General features: G+C 44.2%; 1 protein-coding gene across 1 annotated transcript in view; it reads left to right on the top strand.

The window, feature by feature from the left end:
* SERAC1 (serine active site containing 1) overlaps positions 1–19,718 on the top strand; it is a 203,974-nt gene extending 184,256 nt beyond the window's left edge. The window contains exons 14-17 of the mRNA XM_088457406.1: positions 2,183–2,280; positions 3,450–3,632; positions 18,523–18,666; positions 18,951–19,718. Coding sequence (XP_088313532.1) covers positions 2,183–2,280; positions 3,450–3,632; positions 18,523–18,666; positions 18,951–19,090 — 565 coding nt within the window. The 3' untranslated portion in view covers positions 19,091–19,718. The remainder of the gene's footprint in view (positions 1–2,182; positions 2,281–3,449; positions 3,633–18,522; positions 18,667–18,950) is intronic.
* The last annotated feature ends 3,195 nt before the right edge of the window (positions 19,719–22,913 follow it).

Below are 22,913 nucleotides of genomic sequence, written 5' to 3' on the forward strand. Positions count from 1 at the left end.
TTGGTTCACCGATCTGACATGTCTATCCATAGACAGTCTACTTCCACTGCCTCTACGACCGGATTTACTAGTGCAGAGTCCCTGCCTATATCCGGATTTACCTCAGCTGGCTTTGATGGCATGGCTCTTGACTCTTCTGTCTTAAAGGCCAAAGGTTTCTCTATTTCTGTGATCCAGACGATGCTTAGGGCAAGGAAGTCTGCTTCGACCTGCATCTATCACAGGATTTGGCATTCATTTTGTCTTTGGTGTTCCCACAGAAAATATGACCCAAAAATTTTCAGGGTCTCGTGAGTGCTTGCTTTTCTTCAGACAGGTTTAGACTTAGGTCTTCGCTTGGCTACCCTGAGAGTTCAGGTTTCTGCTTTGTCAGTATGGTTCCAGCACAGAATTGCTCCCCTGTCGGATGTTAGAACATTTTTGCAGGCGGTTCTCCGTCTGCAACCTCCATTTGTCCATCCGGTGGCACTGTGGGATTTATCTTTGGCTCTCAGGGCACTTCAAGCTTCTCCTTTTGAGCTGTTAGATAAGGTGGACCTTAGATGGTTGTCAGCGAAGACACTTTTTTGTCTTTGCTATTTCCTCAGCTCGCAGCGTTTCTGATTTGGCAGCACTGTCATGTCGCTCTCCATATTTAATTTTTCATCAAAATAGAGTGGTTCTTCGTACTAGAGCGGGTTACCTTCCAAAGGTGGTATCCAGTTTTCATATTAATGAAGAAATTGTAGCCATCAGGAAATCAGATGCGCTCTTTGTGTTATATTGGTTTCATAAATGAGGCTGGCTAGCTAACAAACAGACTTTGATTTGCTGGTTGCGTATGACTGTTTCTCAGGTCTATACACAGGCTGATCTCCCTGTTCCGAACAAGGTGACAGCGTATTCTACTCAGTCTGTGGGGACCATCATGGGCGGTTAGACATGGCGCCTCGGCTGAACAGCTGTGCAAGGCGGCCACTTGGTCTTCCATCCATACCTTTATCAAATTTTATGCATTTGATACTTTTGCCTTTCTTTGGGCGGCAGATTCTCCTCTCTGCTCAGGAGCGTCCCCACCCTTAAAGGAACTGCTTTAGGACATCCCCAAGGCAGATCCTGTGGACCCTGAAGAAGAAAATTAGAGTTATGGTATAACATACCTCAGTCAACTCTTTTTCTTCGAGGTCCATAGTGTCCACAGGGCGCCCACCCTGAGGCACCTGGCCTCAGTTGGGATCTGTTCTTTGCTTTTTTGTATCACTGATTCCCTCTTTGTATTTTGAGAGTGTTGGATACATTGGCCCTCATTCAGAGCCGTTCGCTATTTGCGGTCGTTCGTTCAAAAACAAGGGGTGGCTATTCAAATGATCCGTTCGCAAATTGCAGTCTGTTCACACCTCTAAGTCTGAACGAGCGAGCAAAACATACGCTCGTTTATTTGTTAAAAACGCCCCCTGGCCGCTCGCACCATACGTCATGTCCGCTATTTATTAGATTAATCGAGTACATCGAGCAGCGTATGAACTGCTCGCTATTCTTGTGGTTGGTGTTTGCTACCACAAATTTGCGAGCAGTTCTAGCTATAAAATAACCCAGTGACGTGGTCAATGACGCTGCTGTATTAATTATGCACACCCATAATACGCCCGTTTTGACCTTTAAGCACGCCTGCGTTCGGATCTCCACTCCCCATTTTCAAGCACCTTCCCCTGTTACCACCCACATACGCCTCATTCTGTCACTCAAAATAGCAGGCACTCGCTATATAGCGTACAAACGATTTTTGGCCGCACTGACTGGTTCGCGCATGCGTACTAAAAACCGTACGCATGCGCAGATGTGCAAACATCGCTCGGAACGAGCGTACTGCCGCTAACGAGCGGCTCTGAATGAGGGCCATTGTACTTCCTTCTCCACTTTCTGTCTCTTGCCATTAGGCTTCTTTACAAACTGAATGCCTGTAGCTGGGGGGGGGGTATATAGGGAGAAAGACCTGTGCATGCTGGGAGCTTCAAAGCTGTAAGCTGTTTGGTGCAATGGATCACTCCAACTACATACCCCAGGGTAGATCCTGTGGACCCTATGAACCTTGAAGAAAAAGAGTTAGCTGAGGTATGTTATACCATAACTGTAATTTTTTGTTTTAAAGTGAGGAAAACAGTGTGCTAGATGACCAATTGCAGATCAGTTTTTTCTTTTGCAGGAAATCTATGGCTTATAGAAGCACTGAGCTTCTTAACAAACTGAAGACCGCTGGTGTTGGTGAACGGCCAATTATTTGGGTTTCACATAGCATGGGAGGTAAGTGGCCTTGGAGAAAAATCCACTTCAGTTTTGTAATATTATGTCTCTTGGCACTGGAGCTGGTGTTGCCCGAAGGTTTGCACACATCTCTGATGATTTTTGATCTGCTCATGATCTGTACTGCGCATGTGCAGATTTTGTACTGCAAGATTGCTCGCAGCGCACTCTCAGCCACAGTATAATTGGCATACCGCAGCCATTTGGGGGCGGGAGTGGGTGGTGAATGGGACCGTTCCCCAAAACAGAGGCGTGTTGTCTCTATTTTGTGGGAGTGCCGAGGCCAGTGTGTGCATCTTCTGATGCAGTTTTACTGACCTCGGCTACGGAGATGAGATGGCCATATTAAGTAGTCTTATGCTTACTCAGATGGCCAATTCTGCGACAATGATCGCGATGGTGATCCGATGCTGTGTCTTTGGACGCATGCTATCGGATCTGCAATGCTGGCAGGGAGCATGTTTGTCCTGAGATGCCTCCTGCAGCATTAGCTTATATTAGCATCGCCGCTGCGTCAAAGAACTGATAGAGCAAACAGCGTGGCTACACCTGATATGTTGCATGGGACCATGCTTATGATGAGTTGTATTAGTTCAAGACTAAGTCCCCCAAATTCATAGGTGGTCGCAAGAAGCGATCGCTCTCTCTCTGAATGAGGGCGGCCGCTTCTTTCTTTTAGTGCGGCCTCCTGGTCACTAGCTTAGCGACCGACCAGGGTGATGGTCGCGATGGTCAAGACCATCGGGGCTTGCGGCGAGACCCTAAGTTTGGGTCTCAGCAACCGCAAGCCCCAGTGAGCTACCTGCTCTGATCGAGCAGGAAATTCCCCACTGACATCACTGCTGATGTCAGTGCGGCCACCTACAAAACGGCAAGCGTTCCGTCAGGAACGCCTCCGTTTGTGAAACCAGCCCCCGCCCCGCCTACAAAATGGGCCGAGCTGTCGATCAACATCGTCTGCCGGCCCTTTTGTAGTGAGCTCTGGAGCGAGAGAGTTTGAGACGGTTGCGAGCACTCAGCGCTTGCTACCGACTCTGAATGAGGTCCTAAGTTCCAGTTCGTTACAGTTAGCTTGTTGTGACTATTGCTGTCAAGAAGAACCTTGAATTTGCTGTGTTTTATTCTTAGTCTTTAATATAGGAAAGAGTAATTTCAAGCTTATTCTTTAGGACTGTTGGTGAAAAAGATGTTGGTAAATGCATCAAATGACAAAGACATGCAAGATGTTGTGAAGAACACACGAGGGATTGCCTTCTACAGTGTGCCCCACCGAGGATCCCGACTGGCAGAATATTCAGTCAGTGCTAGGTTACTGCTGTTTCCGTCTGTAGAAGTCAAGGAGCTTAGCAAAGGTGAGTGCCATTGGCTGCTAAGCACAGTAGGAATCATTGGCCCTCATTCAGACCCACTCGCAAGCGGGCGCACGTACGTTAGGCGTACGTACAAAATTATTTAAATTCAATGGCTCGCTCGTATTTTCGTTCGCATCTAAAATTCCTCCCTAAACTCAGGCGACCCCGACTAACGAGCGTGCGAAATAGCGAGCGTACATCCCCGAAATGGCTTGAAGGGAACGCACGCACAAGTGAAACCGGAAGTGGCCTTGTCAGATGTCGATTACCTGCTCCTTTATTCTGCCTACCTCCCTCAATCGTATCATGCCAATCAATGTATCAATTAGCTTAATTGGGTTTTTTTTTCAACACAATGCAAGAAACTTTACTCTTGTCCGTGTTTGTGTTTACCCGCAGAATACGTACGGATGGAACATTCGCTTTTATTGTTCAAAAAACATGTGAACCACAATTAAACAATTGTTCTATTGCTGTGGATCCCCGCATATTTTCCGGGGTTCATTTCTTTATTTAAATTTGCAAACGCATGTCACTGCATTAAGCCTATCATAACTCTCCAGAGATTTCTGGCCCTGTTGAACACATGACTCATACACTAACCAATAAAATTGCTCCTGTTAATTTCCAAAATACATTAGCCAATCAGAAATTTTTTGCACACTTTATCAAAAATGTTTTGTATGAAAAACTCCATTGCCATCATGAGAGCCTCCGCATTCACCAGGCGCGAGCTGCTGGTGCTTACGGAGGTGATGGATCGCCGTATCACCAGCCAGACTCCACCCATCACCAACCGGCAGAAGCGCTCCGCGTATGCGGAGGCACGGTCCCGCCTGCGGTCCTTGGGTTCACGCCGCAACATCGGGCAGCTGGAGCGCAGGTGGTCAGACCTGCAACGGCGAACGCCCCGCTTGCTGGCATGCTTTCGCATGCAGATCCTGGAAAGTAAGTGTTATGTATTGTGGTTTTCATGTTTGTGTTTGTGGGGCAAACTGCGTGTGCATGTTTTCCTGTCTGTCCTATTTATTATTTGTCCTCATATCTGCGTGTGCATGTTTTCCTGTCTGTCCTATTTATTATTTGTCCTCATATCTGCGTGTGCATGTTTTCCTGTCTGTCCTATTTATTATTTGTCCTCATATCTGCGTGTGCATGTTTTCCTGTCTGTCCTATTTATTATTTGTCCTCATATCTGCGTGTGCATGTTTTCCTGTCTGTCCTATTTATTATTTGTCCTCATATCTGCGTGTGCATGTTTTCCTGTCTGTCCTATTTATTATTTGTCCTCATATCTGCGTGTGCATGTTTTCCTGTCTGTCCTATTTATTATTTGTCCTCATATCTGCGTGTGCATGTTTTCCCTCTATTTCTGTTTTTTTCATTCTACTCCTATTTGCATGTTTTTTGTTGGTGGTTTTTTTTTTTTTATTTGGGCCCCGGATTTGCCCAGAAACTAACCTCAATTTGTTTGACATATTTTAGGAGGACAGCCAAGACTACGCCGTCACCGTCCGGCCAGACGGCGTTCCCGGCCACTATCCCCAACCCCCAGCCAACACTCCACCCCAAATATTTCCCCTATACCCCACTCCTCCCCAGCCTTCCAAGACCCTCTCCCGGAACTGTCGGGCCTCCTTCCCCTCCGTCCCACTTCCCCCTCTCCTCCACCCACCCCTCTTCCAATTACCCCCTCCCCGGAGTCCGTCATTACCCCTCCCCGTTCTTTGGGGAATGAAGGCTCCTCCGAGGAAGAACATGGAGGGACTTCCGGAGCTCCCGTTTTGGCTCCCGGTATGTTTTTCTTTCACATTTTTTTTAACCACAAACTGTTTGTATGTAATCATGTGTCGTGCCTTTATTCGTGCTTGTTTGGTTTACTTTTGGTGATTTAGCAGTTTGCCTTTACCTCTTCCTGCTGATTTCAACATACACATATCACACCTGTGGGAATTTGTACAAGGCCTTGTATTTTTGGCAGCACCCCCTTTTTGTTTTGGTTTTTTTTTTTTAGGTTTAGGAGTGATTTCGTTGTGTTTTTGTTTTTTTAATGTGGATTCCCTATTGTTTTATTAATCCACACACTTTTCTCACCCACAGAGGAACAGAGGCGTCGACAAGAGGTGGACGAATGTGTTGGCCAGATGCGCCAACATGTCATTGGCATTCTTGTGGGCCTTGACCGGCTGTCTGGCATCCTTCGCCAGTAGTTTTTTTTGTTTATTTTCATTTTCTAAATAAATTTTTTAGTTCTAATATACGTTCTGGCTCATTCTTTTTTTCCAAAACAAAAATAGTTTTCCCTGACATAAGTAAACTGTTCCTGCAAGGATTTCCCTTTTTTAAAAGTTAGATTGTGTTTTGTATTTGTATGTTAAACAGCCACAAGAAACACATAACAGTAACAATGTCATTTGCCTTTTTGGGTGTAGTGTCAATTAGATATTTCGACATTTTACAGGTTCCTAGTTGGTGTGCAAGCTGCTTAGGCCAATCTTCCAAATCCAAAGGTTTGGACAGGCTTCCTTTTGGTGTGGGTTGGGAACCTGAAAACATATTTCAGTTTACATCAACTGGTGTCAGTACTGGATTACCCCTTAGTCAAATGTAAGGTGTGTTAACCTGGTTACACTTGCTGTTAACGTCCAAAAAAAGGAAGACCATTTCACTCTCCAAACATTTATTCACATACAAATAAAATATTTAAATAAAAAAAACAATCAAGAACTGGTTGACGAAGGACCATGCCAACATGATTCCACAAACATGGCGTTGCGATATGGGTTCCAGAATATATGCCCAAAATCACCAGATCCAGGTTTGGTAAGGGTAGCAGGAAGTAGTGAGCGTTGGAGTGGCAAAGATTATGTGAACAAACAGAAGATGGTGAAAAAAATAAAAATAAATTAGATGTTCGCAAACAAACACAAACACATTAGGTATAAACACTGTAGTTTTGGTCAAACTTACCTAAAAAATCTGGCCACCACATCATCGCGTATGGCCCCCCCACATACTGACCTCCGACCAACCTCGGGGGGGCCATCCTCAGGTAAGGCATCCTCTGGCTGCATTGGGACACCACTCCTTATGGCGATGTTGTGAAATATCCCACACAGGACCACAATTTTCGACACCATATCCGGCAAATACATGAGCTCGCCACCAGAGCGGTGGAGGCATCTGAATCGGCCTTTTAAAAGGCCGATACAGCACTCCACCACTTGCCTGGTGGCTGTAAGTGTGGAATTATACTCACTTTGTGGGCCTGGTGTGGGAGCCAAATAAGGAGTGAGCAGCCAGGACATGCAAGGGTATCCACTGTCTCCTGTGAAAAATAAGAGACAACATCAGGAACACTGTGTATCAAGCTTAACATTGTTATGTACTAAAGGTCTCCACTTACCCAGAAGCCACGCATCACCAGCTTGTAGGTTGGTTAATTTCTGCCATATCCCTGATTGCCGGATGACGAAGGAGTCATGTGCACTTCCTGGTAATTTAGCATTCAGGGACAGGATCTGGAGGGAGGCATCACATACCACCATTACATTCAGGGAGTGATAGTGTTTCCTGTTTCTAAATATTGCCTCCAGCCGTGCTGGAGGCTGAAGTGGTATGTGAGTACCATCCACAACCCCTATGATGTGTGGGAAGCCAGCTATTTGGTAAAAATTGGCCTTGGCCACACTAAGGGCACCCATATCCAAAGGCATTTGAATAAAATGATGGAGGTGCTTGAAAAGTGCCTCCATCACTGCCCTCAGGATCCGGGAAAAGGAGGATTGGGAGATGCCCGCCACTATTCCCACCGTTGTTTGAAACGATCCTGAGGCACAGAAATGTAACACCGCCATAAATTGCGTCAGTGGTGGTATTGCTGTTGGACTGTCAATTTGCCGCTCAAGATCACTTTCTATTAATGAGAGAGTGTCTATGATGATTTTGGGAGGTAGACGGTAGCGTCTTAAAACCTCATCATCGGGCATTCCAAAAAGGGTGACACGTGTTCGAAATATCTGGGGCCTTGCATGCCTACGATGCCTACGCCTGGGATGAGATTGAGGTTGGTCGGCTTCCGGGAGCATGGCCAGAACAATCCGCCCCAGATCAACCTGAAATTCAAAGATTTCAGAGTAAGGCTTTTGACCCACCCCAAAACTATATTAAAACAACTTAGCTTGATGATACCATCCATTGCTGCTTACATGCCGGGGTATTGTCATGATACGTCCAAACTGAAAATAAACACCAAAATTACTTGACACATTTCACTCTGTGCATTTTTGTTTATAAATTTTGTGCTAGACCAAAGTTAAAATATGCCAAACACCCATTTAGCAAAACCGCAAAGCGACATTTAACACAGTACATCAAAACGGGTCGAAATGTTGGCTCAAAAAGCGAAAGATAAACCACCAAAAAGTTAGAATGATTATTAAGCTGTTTAAAATGCGCTAATTAGTTCGCTAATACAAGTCACAAGAGTAACTACTAAAAATGCGCTAATTAGTTCGCTAATACAAGTCACAAGAGTAACTACTAAAAATGCGCTAATTAGTTCGCTAATACAAGTCACAAGAGTAACTACTAAAAATGCGCTAATTAGTTCGCTAATACAAGTCACAAGAGTAACTACTAAAAATGCGCTAATTAGTTCGCTAATACAAGTCACAAGAGTAACTACTAAAAATGCGCTAATTAGTTCGCTAATACAAGTCACAAGAGTAACTACTAAAAATGCGCTAATTAGTTTGCAAATACAAGATAAAAAATGGACTTACCAAGAACAAATATCTAAGATGCAAAATCAAAAGGTCTTTGGGGTCGAAAATAAACAAAATCTAAAATAGAAGAAATTAGGGATCCAAAAATTACAAAATATACGAAACACAATGAAACAACAATTGAACAAAAGTTAGACTTCACAAAACTTACCAAATCAAGAAACGAGGTCCCAAAAATATAAACCAACAAAGATAACGGAAAAAAAAACGCAAATCTAACCAACAAACGAATCTCCAACCTCCAACTCCTTTCTACGCAATCAATAAACTCCAGCCAAGATAACCTCCAACAATCCAAAAACGCCACCTCGACTTGAGACACACCAAGCCATAAACAGTGTTTCGTTTCCCGCACAAATTAAGGAGGGATCATAGGGCCGCACAATCAATGATGCGGCCGCAAAATAAGGACGCATGTATAAATACGTCACTAAAACACATTCAAATTCTGGTGTATTTCTTGTTTGGACCTCAGACATGGCGACAGACCAGGGAAAAAATGCCCAAGAGTCAGGCGGTAAGTCTTTCATGCATTTTCTATCAACGATTAATTTGAAACATAAGATTAGGCAAGTTGTGATTTTGTGAATTCTGTAAATTTACACAAATAGGTGAGGAGGATGACATGGAAGAGGCTGCTGGGCCCAGTATTCCGGCCAAAGCGGCCAAAAAAAAGGCAGCCACATTTCACAAGAAAGGAGATGGAGGTTTTGATCCCGAAGTGTGTGGACATCCTGCCACAGGCAGACAGGAATATGAGTCTAAGCCAGAAGTGGAGAATGTGGGAAGAGGTAGCCGTTGCTGTCAATAGAGTGGGTGATTATGTCCGTCTAGCCCGGGATGTCAAACGGCGGTAAGTAAACCCTTGCCCCCCCTAAAAACAAACCCCATTTTAAACCAAAGGATAATGGCTTCCATTTTTCCCCACAGATGGGGCGACTTCAAATATCGCCTAAAGCAAAAACTCGTGGACAGGGCTAGGCATGCAAGGGGGACAGGTGGGGGTCCCACCCCTGTGTCATTGGAGTTGACGGATTTAGAAGAGCTGGCACAGGGGTGTGTGCAGCCTGTGGAGGTGTTTGGCGTGTCCAACATGGATACGGACATGCCAGACTTTGCGGCTCCTCATGTTGGCCCAGGTAAGTATTGTGATGTCACCAACTCTGAAATGCTATTGTGCCAATATGTAGATTCTAATGTGACTCTTTTCTCATTTTTCCAACAGAGACCACAGGCGGATGAGTCTGCTCCAGAGGGAAGCCTTGGCCGCAGAATTTCTGCTGGCTCTGCAGGGGAGGAACCAGTACATCTGGCTGAGGACCCTGCAGAAGCCAGTCCAGGGCGTGCCCCCTCGCAGGCAGTGGGCCTCCTCACAGAACTCAATTTAAAATCGGATTTCCATACGGAGATTCTGCAGAGGATGGACGCCAGTCTGATACGGGTGGCTGAGGCCCTGGAGCAAAATGCTGCGGCCAACGTGACCATTGGTCAGGCCCTGGCGGAAAATGCCAGGGCCAACATCTGCATCGCCGATGCCCTGGAGCAGCTCGTTCGCCAGCACATGGTGGAGCCGACCTCCCTTCCTGCCGGAACATCAGGATCCTCCACCTCTGGCACAACATCAGCCAATCCTCCAAATGTGCCTAGCCCTGTGCCTAGTCCAGAGGCCACAACATCTGCCTCTGGACAGGCCAGCCCGATGGCATCCCGGACCCGGTCTGGCGCCCACCCTCCCCCATCCAAACGGGCGAAAAAACGGTGACAGCAATGGCGACTTTTCCCACACTCCTTCTGTGCTTGGCTCATATTCCTTTCTGGTCAAAACTTCCCTCTCCTTTCTTGTGAAATGTTTTTAATTTATTTTTGTACGTTTATGTTAGCAGTTATTGATTATTTATTTTTGATAAAAAGTATCTTTGCCAGAAAAAAAGAAAACAAAATATTATGCCAATTGGTTTGTGTTTAAACAATAAATTTATGATAAAAATCTGACATTGTATTGTGACATTATTGTACAAATGGGTTACATTTAATCCTGGCCCTAAAGGCAAAAAAGGACACAAAAAACCATTTCATTTGTAAAAAAAAAAGGCCTCTTGAAGGAACGTTTAAAAAAAATCACATAACGATGCAAATTCCACATTAAAAAAAAAGGGGAGCTAATTAAAACATGATGACATTATTGTCACAATAGGCCATAAACAACAAATTGAGGCCAAAAAAACCCCCCAAAAATGTACGCCAATTGATTGTGTAATCCTGACATTAGCAGGTATGATTTCCACCTGCGTACGGTTTTGTGCTATCCCAATAAACTGCTTGCCAAACACATACCAAGCCGGTTTGCAATACAACACTAATTGCTTTTGTGACCACCCGCGATTAATCGCTGCAACATCATGGAGTCCCGGGACGGAGCAGAAGGCCATCGCCAATGTGGTCGAGTAATCCAGACCCTAAACTGTGCGAGCATTTTGAAGGGAAAGAGGATGTTCCAGTGACGTATGTGACGGTCCGAACACATTTGACGTTCGCATCTGCTAATGTATGTACACCCCAAAAACGCCTCGCCACGCCTGCGTTTTTCCATCTCCACCCCCGTCAACACCCAAAAACGCCCTGTTCTGTCAATCACATTTGACATGTCACTTCCTGTACGCTATTTTAGGAACGAGAGAAAAAAAGCTCGCAATCTGCCGTACGCACATGCGCAGTGTAACACCGACACATGCGCGGTTAGTCAACATCGGAACGCAACGAGCGTACTGTTGGTAACGAGCGGCTCTGAATGAGGGCCATTGTCCTCTAATGAGAAATTTCGCACAGTAATATACTAGCAAAGTTGACATGTGTAATTGTCTTACATAGTATGGGATGTAGCTATGATATTGTCATTCATAATATTGATAATTAGAACAAGGACACTGGGCCTGATTCAGACCCGATCGCAAGCGCATTGCGCTCGTAAGTGGGTCGATGGTGGCCCAGTGCGCAAAAAGCGCTCGCTCCGGGACTCACTACAAAAGGGGCGGCTGTCGATGTTGATTGACAGCTCGCCCCATTTTGTAGGCGTGGGGGGGGGCTTCACAAACGGAGGCATTCCCATGCGAACGCCTGCAGTGATGTCAGTGAGAGAGCTTCTGGCTCTATTTGAGCCAGAAGCTCTCTGGGGCTTGCAGCCACAAGACCCTACAACAAGGGTCTCGTCAGAAGCCCGATGGTCTTGACCATCGCGACCATAATCATGGCCGCTCGCAATAGCTGTTGGTGGTAAGAGGTCGCAACTAAAAAAAATGTGCCCGCCCTGATTCAGAGCGAGCGCTCGCTTTTTGCGAGCGCCTCTGAATCAAGCCCACTGTTATGTTGTACACGGCATGTGAACATGCCAATAAAGCGATTTAAATATTTGAACATTGTCAGCTTTACAACTTCAGTCATGATGGTAATCATGTTTGAAGTTGTACAGCCGACACTGTTAAAATTGCATTATTAACACGTTGGCATACCGGGTTTGATCTTTCGGCGTCCCCGCTGTGAGTATCAAAATATTAAATGTCGAACTCCCAACTACTTCCCCGAACCCGTTAGCGTAGGTCTGACCACTTACATTAAGAATATGCAAATGGTACAGTGAATGTGATCAAGTTTGACATGTAGTTTGTAAGTTGCGCACACCTGTGGTTGGAGTGAGGGGAGGATGGGCCTACAGTGAAGGTGACTAAATGAAACGTGCAGCAATATTCTACCACTCCTGACTGCATGAATAAGCAAAAGTGTTATAGGGTTATAGCCTTCTTTTACTGATATTAAAGGGCCTGATTCATAGTCACATGCGAAACAGCCGCATATGTGATTTTTCACACTGCGCATGCTAACAAGGCTGAAAGAGATGTACTTACGCAGCTCTATGAATGTGCATGGTTATTCAGAGTAGCACAGATCTCCACCTGCAGCTTTAAGGGCGGAACTGTGCAGCAAACTTTCAGTGGTAAGCATACTTTTTGTAAAGTTCCTGCAATTACAGCTAGGTCTTTTTCAATCAGGATAGGGTTGGTGTTAATGCGTGATACTAGTGACAACGCTGCCCTCACAAGTGGATGTATAGGGGTTCTGCAGCCACATAGATCTGACTACCTTTGAATACAGTTATAAATACACAGCTATTTTGAAGCATGCAATGCTGCTGCCACCGATGGGTCCGCTTTGTGTGTGACATTCTTTTACGCATATTCAATTGGGGCTGAGGTAATAAAATCTTGTGCCCAATTGTGGAATACCAAGGGTATGCACGCTTCCGATACCCACGGTATGCAATTACAAAAAAGTGGTCAGCTCTGAAAACCCTGTGGCATGTCCGGGGGTCTCTGGTGGTCTCCTCGATTCCTGGTGGCCTCCCCTTCATCTTGTTGAGGAGGGGGCTGCTGGAAGTCTCGGGGCTATTGGGAGGCTCTTGGGGTGCTGGGAGACGCAGGAGATGCTGGGAGACACACATACTCACTCTGCTGCAGGAGACTCGGCTCCCAACGCTGGAAGAAGAATACACTGCTTCGGAAGGTGAGTAATTAAGGACTCATTAAGCTAATTGGAAACTTCCACTTGCTTATTTAGTCATTAGAATGGGTGCCGCCGGGGTCCCAGAACATTTCCTGACTATCTTTCTTAAAAATATGATTTTTAGGAAAAATTGGTCGTGCTCTCGAGATGCAAAATAACCTCCCAATGCTCAAAAACCCTGCACCTAATTGGATAGCAAAAACCCCGCAAGTGTTGGATTTTGGTTATTCTCACACCTACTGTAATTGAATACCCCCTCTGAGTCAGCCCCAAAATGTGCTTGCTTCTTACCATTTTAACCCCTGTAAGTAACAGTCCTTAGGTAAGATTGGGGGGGGTGGGTTGCTACACAATATGTATATAATGTTTTTTTTTCTTTATCTAAAAATAACTGAATTGTGGATTTGGGCAGAACCAATTTATGTGGTTGTAACTGAGATGGGACAATTACAAGGCGTGGGGAAGTTTTTCCCGAAAACTATAAGGTTTCCTAGGAAGAAAGATAATATTATGCAAACGAAAGTTAGTGATACTGTATTCTGCTGTATGACAGAGTTGGCTAGGCCCTACAGTGGTGAGTGCGTACAGTCTCCAGTGAAGTAAATCTAGTCCTGAACATTAAGGTTCATGTAGCATTGGATTCATACACATCTGTATCTTCAGCTGCGCATGTGCCCCAAAAATGTGTTCACATCATTACTAGTAACTGAGACACATTTTGCGCTTCTGTCCCTTTGCGATATGGCACATACGCTTCTGTTCTATCCAGGAGGAAAGCGGGTACATACGCTTCTTTTCTATCCAGGAGGAAGCAGGTACATACTCTTCTGTTCTATCCAGGAGGAAAGCAGGTACATACGCTTCTGTTCTATCCAGGAGGACAGCAGGTACATACTCTTCTGTTCTATCCAGGAGGACAGCAGGTACATACGCTTCTGTTCTATCCAGGAGGACAGCAGGTACATACGCTTCTGTTCTATCCAGGAGGAAAGCAGGTACATACGCTTCTGTTCTATACAGGAGGACAGCGGGTACATACGCTTCTGTTCTATCCAGGAGGAAAGCAGGTACATACGCTTCTGTTCTATCCAGGAGGAAAGCAGGTACATACGCTTCTGTTCTATCCAGGAGGAAAGCAGGTACATACGCTTCTGTTCTATCCAGGAGGAAAGCAGGTACATACGCTTCTGTTCTATCCAGGAGGACAGCAGGTACATACGCTTCTGTTCTATCCAGGAGGACAGCAGGTACATACGCTTCTGTTCTATCCAGCAGGAAAGCAGGTACATACGCTTCTGTTCTATCCAGGAGGACAGCAGGTACATACGCTTCTGTTCTATCCAGGAGGAAAGCAGGTACATACGCTTCTGTTCTATCCAGGAGGACAGCAGGTACATACGCTTCTGTTCTATACAGGAGGAAAGTAGGTACATACGCTTCTGTTCTATCCAGGAGGACAGCAGGTACATACGCTTCTGTTCTATCCAGGAGGAAAGCAGGTACATACGCTTCTGTTCTATCCAGGAGGACAGCAGGTACATACGCTTCTGTTCTATCCAGGAGGAAAGCAGGTACATACGCTTCTGTTCTATCCAGGAGGACAGCAGGTACATACGCTTCTGTTCTATACAGGAGGAAAGCAGGTACATACGCTTCTGTTCTATCCAGGAGGACAGCAGGTACATACGCTTCTGTTCTATCCAGGAGGAAAGCAGGTACATACGCTTCTATTCTATCCAGGAGGAAAGCAGGTACATACGCTTCTGTTCTATCCAGGAGGACAGCAGGTACATACGCTTCTGTTCTATCCAGGAGGAAAGCAGGTACATACGCTTCTGTTCTATCCAGGAGGACAGCAGGTACATACGCTTCTGTTCTATCCAGGAGGACAGCAGGTACATACGCTTCTGTTCTATCCAGGAGGACAGCAGGTACATACGCCTCTGTTCTATCCAGGAGGAAAGCAGGTACATACGCCTCTGTTCTATCCAGGAGGACAGCAGGTACATACGCTTCTGTTCAATCCAGGAGGACAGCAGGTACATACGCTTCTGTTCTATCCAGGAGGACAGCAGGTACATACGCTTCTGTTCTATCCAGGAGGACAGCAGGCACATACGCTTCTGTTCTATCCAGGAGGAAAGCAGGTACATACGCTTCTGTTCTATCCAGGAGGAAAGCAGGTACATACGCTTCTGTTCTATCCAGGAGGAAAGCTGGTACATACGCTTCTGTTCTATCCCGGAGGACAGCGGGTACATACGCTTCTGTTCTATCCCGGAGGACAGCGGGTACATACGCTTCTGTTCTATACAGGAGGAAAGCGGGTACATACGCTTCTGTTCTATCAAGGAGGAAAGCAGGTACATACGCTTCTGTTCTATCCAGGAGGAAAGCAGGTACATATGCTTCTGTTCTATCCAGGAGGAAAGCAGGTACATACGCTTCTGTTCTATCCAGGAGAAAAGCAGGTACATACGCTTCTGTTCTATCCAGGAGGACAGCAGGTACATACGCTTCTGTTCTATCCAGGAGGACAGCAGGTACATACGCTTCTGTTCTATCCAGGAGGAAAGCAGGTACATACACTTCTGTTCTATCCAGGAGGACAGCAGGTACATACGCTTTCTGTTCTATCCAGGAGGAAAGCAGGTACATACGCTTCTGTTCTATCCAGGAGGACAGCAGGTACATACGCTTCTGTTCTATACAGGAGGAAAGCAGGTACATACGCTTCTGTTCTATCCAGGAGGAAAGCAGGTACATACGCTTCTGTTCTATCCAGGAGGAAAGCAGGTACATACACTTCTGTTCTATCCTGGAGGAAAGCAGGTACATACTCTACTCTTGCCGAATTGGCCGATTCTTGTGTATATGGCAAGACTAGCATAAGGCACTTTTGTGGGGCATTTCACACTTGTGATTAATACATTCAGAAATACGCCCTGGCAAATACACAGCTCCGACCTGGGTTTCTCAACACGGGTGCAACTTAGGTCTTTTCTCTGAGAACCCCTTGCACACTACACCTAAGACCCGGGAAATCCCCATTCAGACATAAGCCAGGTCTGCCCTGGCATTTACTGTGAAGTCACTGAGAAGCCAGACACGTATGAGCTTTTCAAAATATGTTTATTCCAATGTAACGCCCATATTTTTTTTTTATACAGAATCATGTAAAATTCTGCTCATATGAGTATATACATAACTGTATCATAAATACAAAAATACACAATAGTTGGCATACAAAAATTCCAGTCATCCCCCCAAAAAATTTTGCCTTGATGTAAGGCATAATTTTTAATTTTAATTATATAATGTGCCTAAACAAAAAGGCTACACTTGTAAGAAAACATAACTAAACTTTGACACAACATGTGATACAGACAGCACTTATTACAAATTCCTATAAACAGTGATATCAGGATTCTGATTTGGGCAAGTGGGTTGTGGTGTACTAGGTGTGGCTGGGTCCAAAAAAAGAAAATTTGACTCAGAAATTCATAATTGTCCCAACAGACCCTCTCATGATCCCAAGTGCCCCTCTCCTGTAAGGCCGATATTTGGCTGAGGAAAGAGTTTTGCAGTTCTCTTTCTTTTTCATTAAATTGCTGCATCCTGGCACCTTCTTGTGCCTGCATTGCTGCATTCATTTCTTGAAGCTGCTAACAAACTGTATTTGTCATGGCCCTTGTGGCATCTTGGACTTTTTCTTAGGCCTTGTGGGAACATTGATTACTATAAAAAGAAACCTCATTAGTACTTGCTTGAGAATTGACTAAAGTTTGTTTAACACTTGCTCATGTGTTCCCTTGCATGCAGGATTTTAAGTTAGTTTGGGTGGACAAAGTATTTGAGCAATATTTCTGTGTTTAATTACATTTGAATGTATCTTCCAATAAAATCAGAATATATTGCAAATAGCAGCGCAATAGGCTGATCTGTGCTTAAGGCCTTCTTTCACTTGCACACTAACTTTACGTTTCAACAGATGCAGCTTTTATGTTAGTGTTCGCAGTTTATTATGTATATTGCATTTTTGTATATTTTTATGTTAGGGTTTGCAGCATGTTTTGTATTTTATTAAAAAAAAAAAAAACACTTGTGTTTAATATAGTGAATCTAGGTTAACTGGGACGTATTGCGGCCGCCGGGTCTCAATACCGACACCCGAATCCCAACAAGGGACTTAAGATAGTCGTCGAAATACCAACGCCTAGGGATAGGGTACTTAACTGCCCTGTCGGGATCTTCTCCCTTCTGGCTGCCGGCATCGGGATATGAACCGGTGGCTATTCAGCCGCCTAGACTTCATACCCATTCCGGTTAACTTACTGCCTGGGACTCTGCTCCTGGTGTCTGTGGCTCTGCTGGCACATCTGATGTGGTTTTGGCTGGCTTTTCACTGCGCACAGATGAGTCCAAGTCACTATCATCCTCAAACAGCACCTGCGACAATGGCGGACTCTGTTAACTGCTGTTCAGAGTCGAAGTTGGTGTCGCTGTCTGCGTAGCAGAGCCACTTGAGGAAGTCAAGGCGATAAGGTTTGATGGTGCTGAGTTTCCAAAAACAACATTACAGAGCTCACAATAAGGCCACTCCATGCGTCCAGTCCCACTCCTATTTCAATATTTCAATTGCAATCATGGACCTTGCTGTATTACTTGCGAATCGACTTCAGTTTGTTGACGACCTGTTGCTGAGTTTTCTTCACCCCCCGGGCACACAGGATCTGTCCCTGTTATGTGGGACTTTATCTACTCCTTTCCTCGCCCTGCCAATAGCTGTCACACCTCCTCATCCTTCCAGTGTGACATTTTTAAATTGTGAGCACAGTTCTCTTGAAGCACATGCAGTCATCTTGGCATCCTGTGCCGTCTGTCACTGATGAGGTTATTAGTAACAGCCTCAAGCAGCCTTGAACAGCCAATTAGCTCCTTTTCTGCATGACCCGAGTCTTAAAACATGGGTCGCACCATTCAGACATAAGCCGGGGCACTGACCCGGGTTACAAGTCCCGGGAATATGCCTAGTAGATTGAAAAGACACGGACCTGGGGCTGTCAATCCAGGTAGACCCTTTCAGATATAAGCCAGACCCGGGTAGTTTCACCATGCCTTGTCAAAATCCTGGACTTCTCGGTATGTCTGAAAGGGGTATTCGGTACTACTTTCTTGAACCCCTCTGTATGGCTGAAAGTCACCATAGTTTGCTATGAAATATTTCAGATAAAGTTTTGTTTGGTGTGGGAGGAATTCACATCATATTCTCTGTTCTGTATGCAGCAGAAAGGCATATTCACTACAGTATAACGGAATACAATTTATTACAGCTAAATAACAGCAGCATATACAGCATGTCCAGGCTTTGAAAGTTTTTGATTTGATCAACATCTCTTTTCTATATCGATCATAGAATATTTGACAGTAATAGATAGAGAGCAATGACTTTTCTCTGGTATTTCTCACACCTTGTTTTGCTGGCTAGGAATTTTAGGATCACTCCACAAACGATAACATTTGTTTAACTATTACATTTCTTCCAAAAGATTCTCCTGCACTGAAAGAGCTAAATGAAGAGTTCCTAGAATTTGCCAAAAATAGGGACTTCAAGATTGTCAGCTTTGCAGAAATGTTGCCAACGCAAATAGGCAGTATGATAAGACTGCATGTGGTGCCAGCAGAATCGGCAGGTCAGTAAATTTACCATAAAATCCAATTACCTTTTATATGATGAGTCTATCTAAAAGAGCAACTTTTACTCCCAGATAATGGGCGTATCTATAATAGGTGTGGGGTGCACCCTGGCCCTGGGCCCGGGGGGGCCTACACCACACACCCTGCACCCATAGACTACACCAACTAGTTCAGCCAACAAAATGTTTGTCTCCACTGTGTAAACGACCAAACAATTTAAGCTGTCATAAATTAGACCACATGCATGTATAAAATACGCTTTGTTATTTCTTTTGTTTAGACTTGGGTGTTGGTGACATTATTCCTGTGGAAGTAAACCACCTCAACATTTGCAAGCCAAAGAGTAAGGACTCGTTCATATACCAACGCACTCTGCAGTTTATCTTAGATGCTGTACCTGGGGATATTGGAAAGCAATGATGGACCCCAACAACTCTTCCATAGTTCTGCCATCTTTACATCAGTTTTTCCTATTGTGTTAACACCATTTTACTGGAACTTATCTGATTGCCAAATATATGATATATATTACGCCAACCATATTAATCATACAATAAAACTTGAAAAAACATCACACTTAGCGAATGTTTTAACTTTAGGTAAGATTTTACATTATTGATATAACAAAAGCAGCTGTTGGTTTGGTTTTGTGCACGCGCGCACGCGCTCTGGATCCAAATTTCCCGGCATCAAATGTGAAACCTCCGCCAACAGAAAGAGAAAGATGACTAACTACCAGGTCTAGAGCACTTGCATATATACCCTTACACACATAGGCAAGAGAATAGAATGAGTTGGCATAATCCCATTGGTTCTTCCTCCTGGTTCTTCTGTTATGATACAGTTCATAGGTCAGTTTATTTGGTAATAGTTCAGCCCTCCAACGGCTATTTGTGTGCATTTTCCCGCCGAAGAACAACTCTAAACTGGCTACTAAACATTACATTACAGAGTACATATCAATGCCTATCTCTCTATGATCCATAACTTGCAGGTGCATGTTGCGATTTCCTTGCCGATGGAACCGGAAATCTGCAAATAAACAGTGGTTTAGAATGGCACCAAACATGGTCTGCTTATCATGTACTAAACCTTAGATACCAAATATATGTATTTCACAATAGACTTGATAACGTATAAAATCTTTAATATTAACCTTAATGCAAGGGAACCTTTTGTGTAAGTATGCAATGTGTCAGTGTGGGGATATTGCATAAAGTCGCTAATATGCGTGGTGCGTTTTATGTGCAGAGTGTTTAATAAACAGCACAACTGTGCACTGTGCATCTTGTGTATTATATGTATGATTTAATGTGCGTATGGATATGGTAGGACTTTTAACAATATGCGGTAGCAATGCAGTCGCACGATGCTAATAATAGCATATTAGCATCGCACACAATGGTTTCATGCTGATGATGCAAGATGGCATTGTCAGGGGCAACATAAAATGGCGTTGCCCGATATTAACTTGAGATCTGGTCTCAGGCAATCATCCGGCTTCAACAGTCCACCCTTTGATAGCAAACAATACGCTATCACACTCTGGTCTTAAATTTAAAGACTTTTTTTTTTTTTTCTTACACTATGACATATTATTTAATGTTATATTATGGGATGGCACAATGTGGTCATTAAACCATCAATAATGTGTCTCTGGGAGGGACATAAAACTACCCTTATACGCTCACCGTGGATCTTGGAAGATCATGGGAAAGATGTGGGGATGCACCTAACCTATAAAGGAAGTCTTGAAGGGGATAGGGACTTACATTATTTAGGATGTTTAAGATAACATTTAATAATACATTTCATGCATGGCTAAATCTATACATCATCTGATGGTGCATTCTATTTCAGGGTTGTAATACAGTTCTTCCTTGACCTTGGTATCCATAATATCATTGCTCATCACCACCATCTCGGTTTCTCTGTTCGCCCTTGTGAGTATTCCACACTTACATTAGGAACACACCTGACACATAAGCTGATTACCAAGATGACAATCAGTATAAGGATTAGGAGCTTACCCACAGTGGCAACCAATTCCTGGACCCATTCTCCTAGACCAGAGAACCATTTCACAGGGTTCAACCAAGCGAACCACTCTTCTACCTTCTCCTCTACTTCAATTAGTGAAGCATTATTGTTCTTGCGAAATTCCCATTTTAACCTCAGAATTTCATCCATCTTCCGGTCTATCACCTCAGTGGGATCACTAGTGTTATTTGTGATATACGTGCAGCACTTGACACCAATTTGGGTGGCCAAAGTTACACAGTACCCTCGAGTGACAGCTGTTAAATAATTTAACACTAGCCTATGTTGCACAAGTTCTTTCTTATAAGCTTGTAACTTCCTACCTGTATACCTAAATGTGTCATTATACATCTCGGTGATATTATCTATTAATTTAGCAAGGTCTTGAATATACCTGAAATTTAGAGTACCCCGAGCGATCCTGGTGGGATCCAATGCTACTAAAACTTGAAAGCCAGTTGTTTCACTAATCAATTGTGTGGCTTTATGTACATCACCAGGTATCATGTTTCTCTTGTCACGATGCTTATAATGCGTATGAAGATATGGGAATGGTGTGTTTTTATGGATACCAAGCATTTCACCATGTGTAAGGGTCATAACTTCTGGAACTACTCTTCCTAGGTAGCATAAACCTTCTGAACTCAGAGAGAGCCACTTATACGCTTTCCTTCCACATATAAAATACACATCATCAGGGAGTACATAAGGGATAGTATGCATCATTATCGTTAAACACATTTCCCTAGCAAGTGATCCTATCTTTGGTTCTCCCATTTGACTCACACAAGTTTCAGGTTGTATTACCTTGGCACAGTACACTGGTACTCTACCAACCATTTCCTTGGTGGAACTTAGTGTATATTTCTACCGGAAATGTCTTCCACCTGTTCTAATTGTGCGTAAAAGTAAAAAATGTATAGGTTCATTATCAGCTCTTAGTGAGAAGGTCATCGTCTAGTTATTCCCAGTCACCTCCCAAATTCCTGGTTTGTTGGGGTTGGTGATGTTCAAACATAAAAGTGATCTATCTACTTGGTACTGGTGGAGTTTAAAATGAGGTGGTTTGGACATAAGAAATTTTCCACCCAGTGCATCTCCTCTTTGCAATTTTAAAACCCCAGAGACATTCAATGGGAATGGCACTAACCCTACATTATGCTGTCCTTGAGTCACGTGAGAGCACACCCAGCAGTCAGTTTGGTTTAAAACTTTGCCCACCATGGTATGATAATCCTCTAAAGGATACCCACCCCAATACGGGTTATACTTAGGCTGGCACTGTTGGATGAATCTCTCATCGACTAGGGACCCACAAAACTCACACATACAATATTCCCCAGACGATAGACCTTCACACTGTCTCCGAGTTTCCAAAATAACAGATCTCTTAACAATTACTGTACTGGGTTTGGTCAGATACTCCCCCGATTGGTTTAGCACTCCTTCTCCCAACTCCACTCCATCAATATCACCATCAGCTCGCCTCTCCGTCATCTGTCCTCCGTCACAGAAACCAGAAATCCAGAAACAAACTAGGATGATGAAAACTCTGGAAGAAGACACAAACGTAACCCCAGCACACAATCCATTTCTGGGACAGTAATCTACAAATTTCTTTAGCTCAGTTGTCTCACTGCAACTTTTAACCCTCCCGGAACAGGCTCGCAATTGGAATTTCTGATCATAACAAATTCTCCAGGTTCAACATCATGACAGTTTGTTTCTGGCATATCATGTGACTACAATTCCAGGTTCTGCTGTTGCTGCTTCAACTGTTTACTCATTGTCATAAGATACCTTACAGTTACCTCATTGTTACTTTTCAAATCTTCCTGTGGACTTATAATCAAATGAGGTTCTCTACCAAACAGTATTTCAAAGGGGGACAGATTAAGAGGGGGGCTGGGAGTTGTCCTGATGCTATGAAGGGCTAGTGGTAGGGCTTCTGGCCATCCCAGTCCAGTTTCTGCCATGATCTTACTCAGTTTATTTTTAATAGTACCGTTCATCCTCTCCACCTTGGCGCTGGCTTGCGGTCGGTAAGGGGTGTGAAGTCTACTATTAATACCCATCAACTTCTGGAAGACATCACCTGTGAAATGAGTACCCCTGTCACTTTCAATAATTCTAGGGATACCGTATCTGCATACAAACTCCTGAACAATCTTTTTAGCAGTAAACACAGCAGTATTAATGGCAG

The sequence above is a fragment of the Taudactylus pleione genome, unplaced genomic scaffold, assembly GCF_031769625.1.
Source record: "Taudactylus pleione unplaced genomic scaffold, aTauple2 ptg000760l, whole genome shotgun sequence".
Lineage (NCBI taxonomy): Eukaryota > Metazoa > Chordata > Amphibia > Anura > Myobatrachidae > Taudactylus > Taudactylus pleione.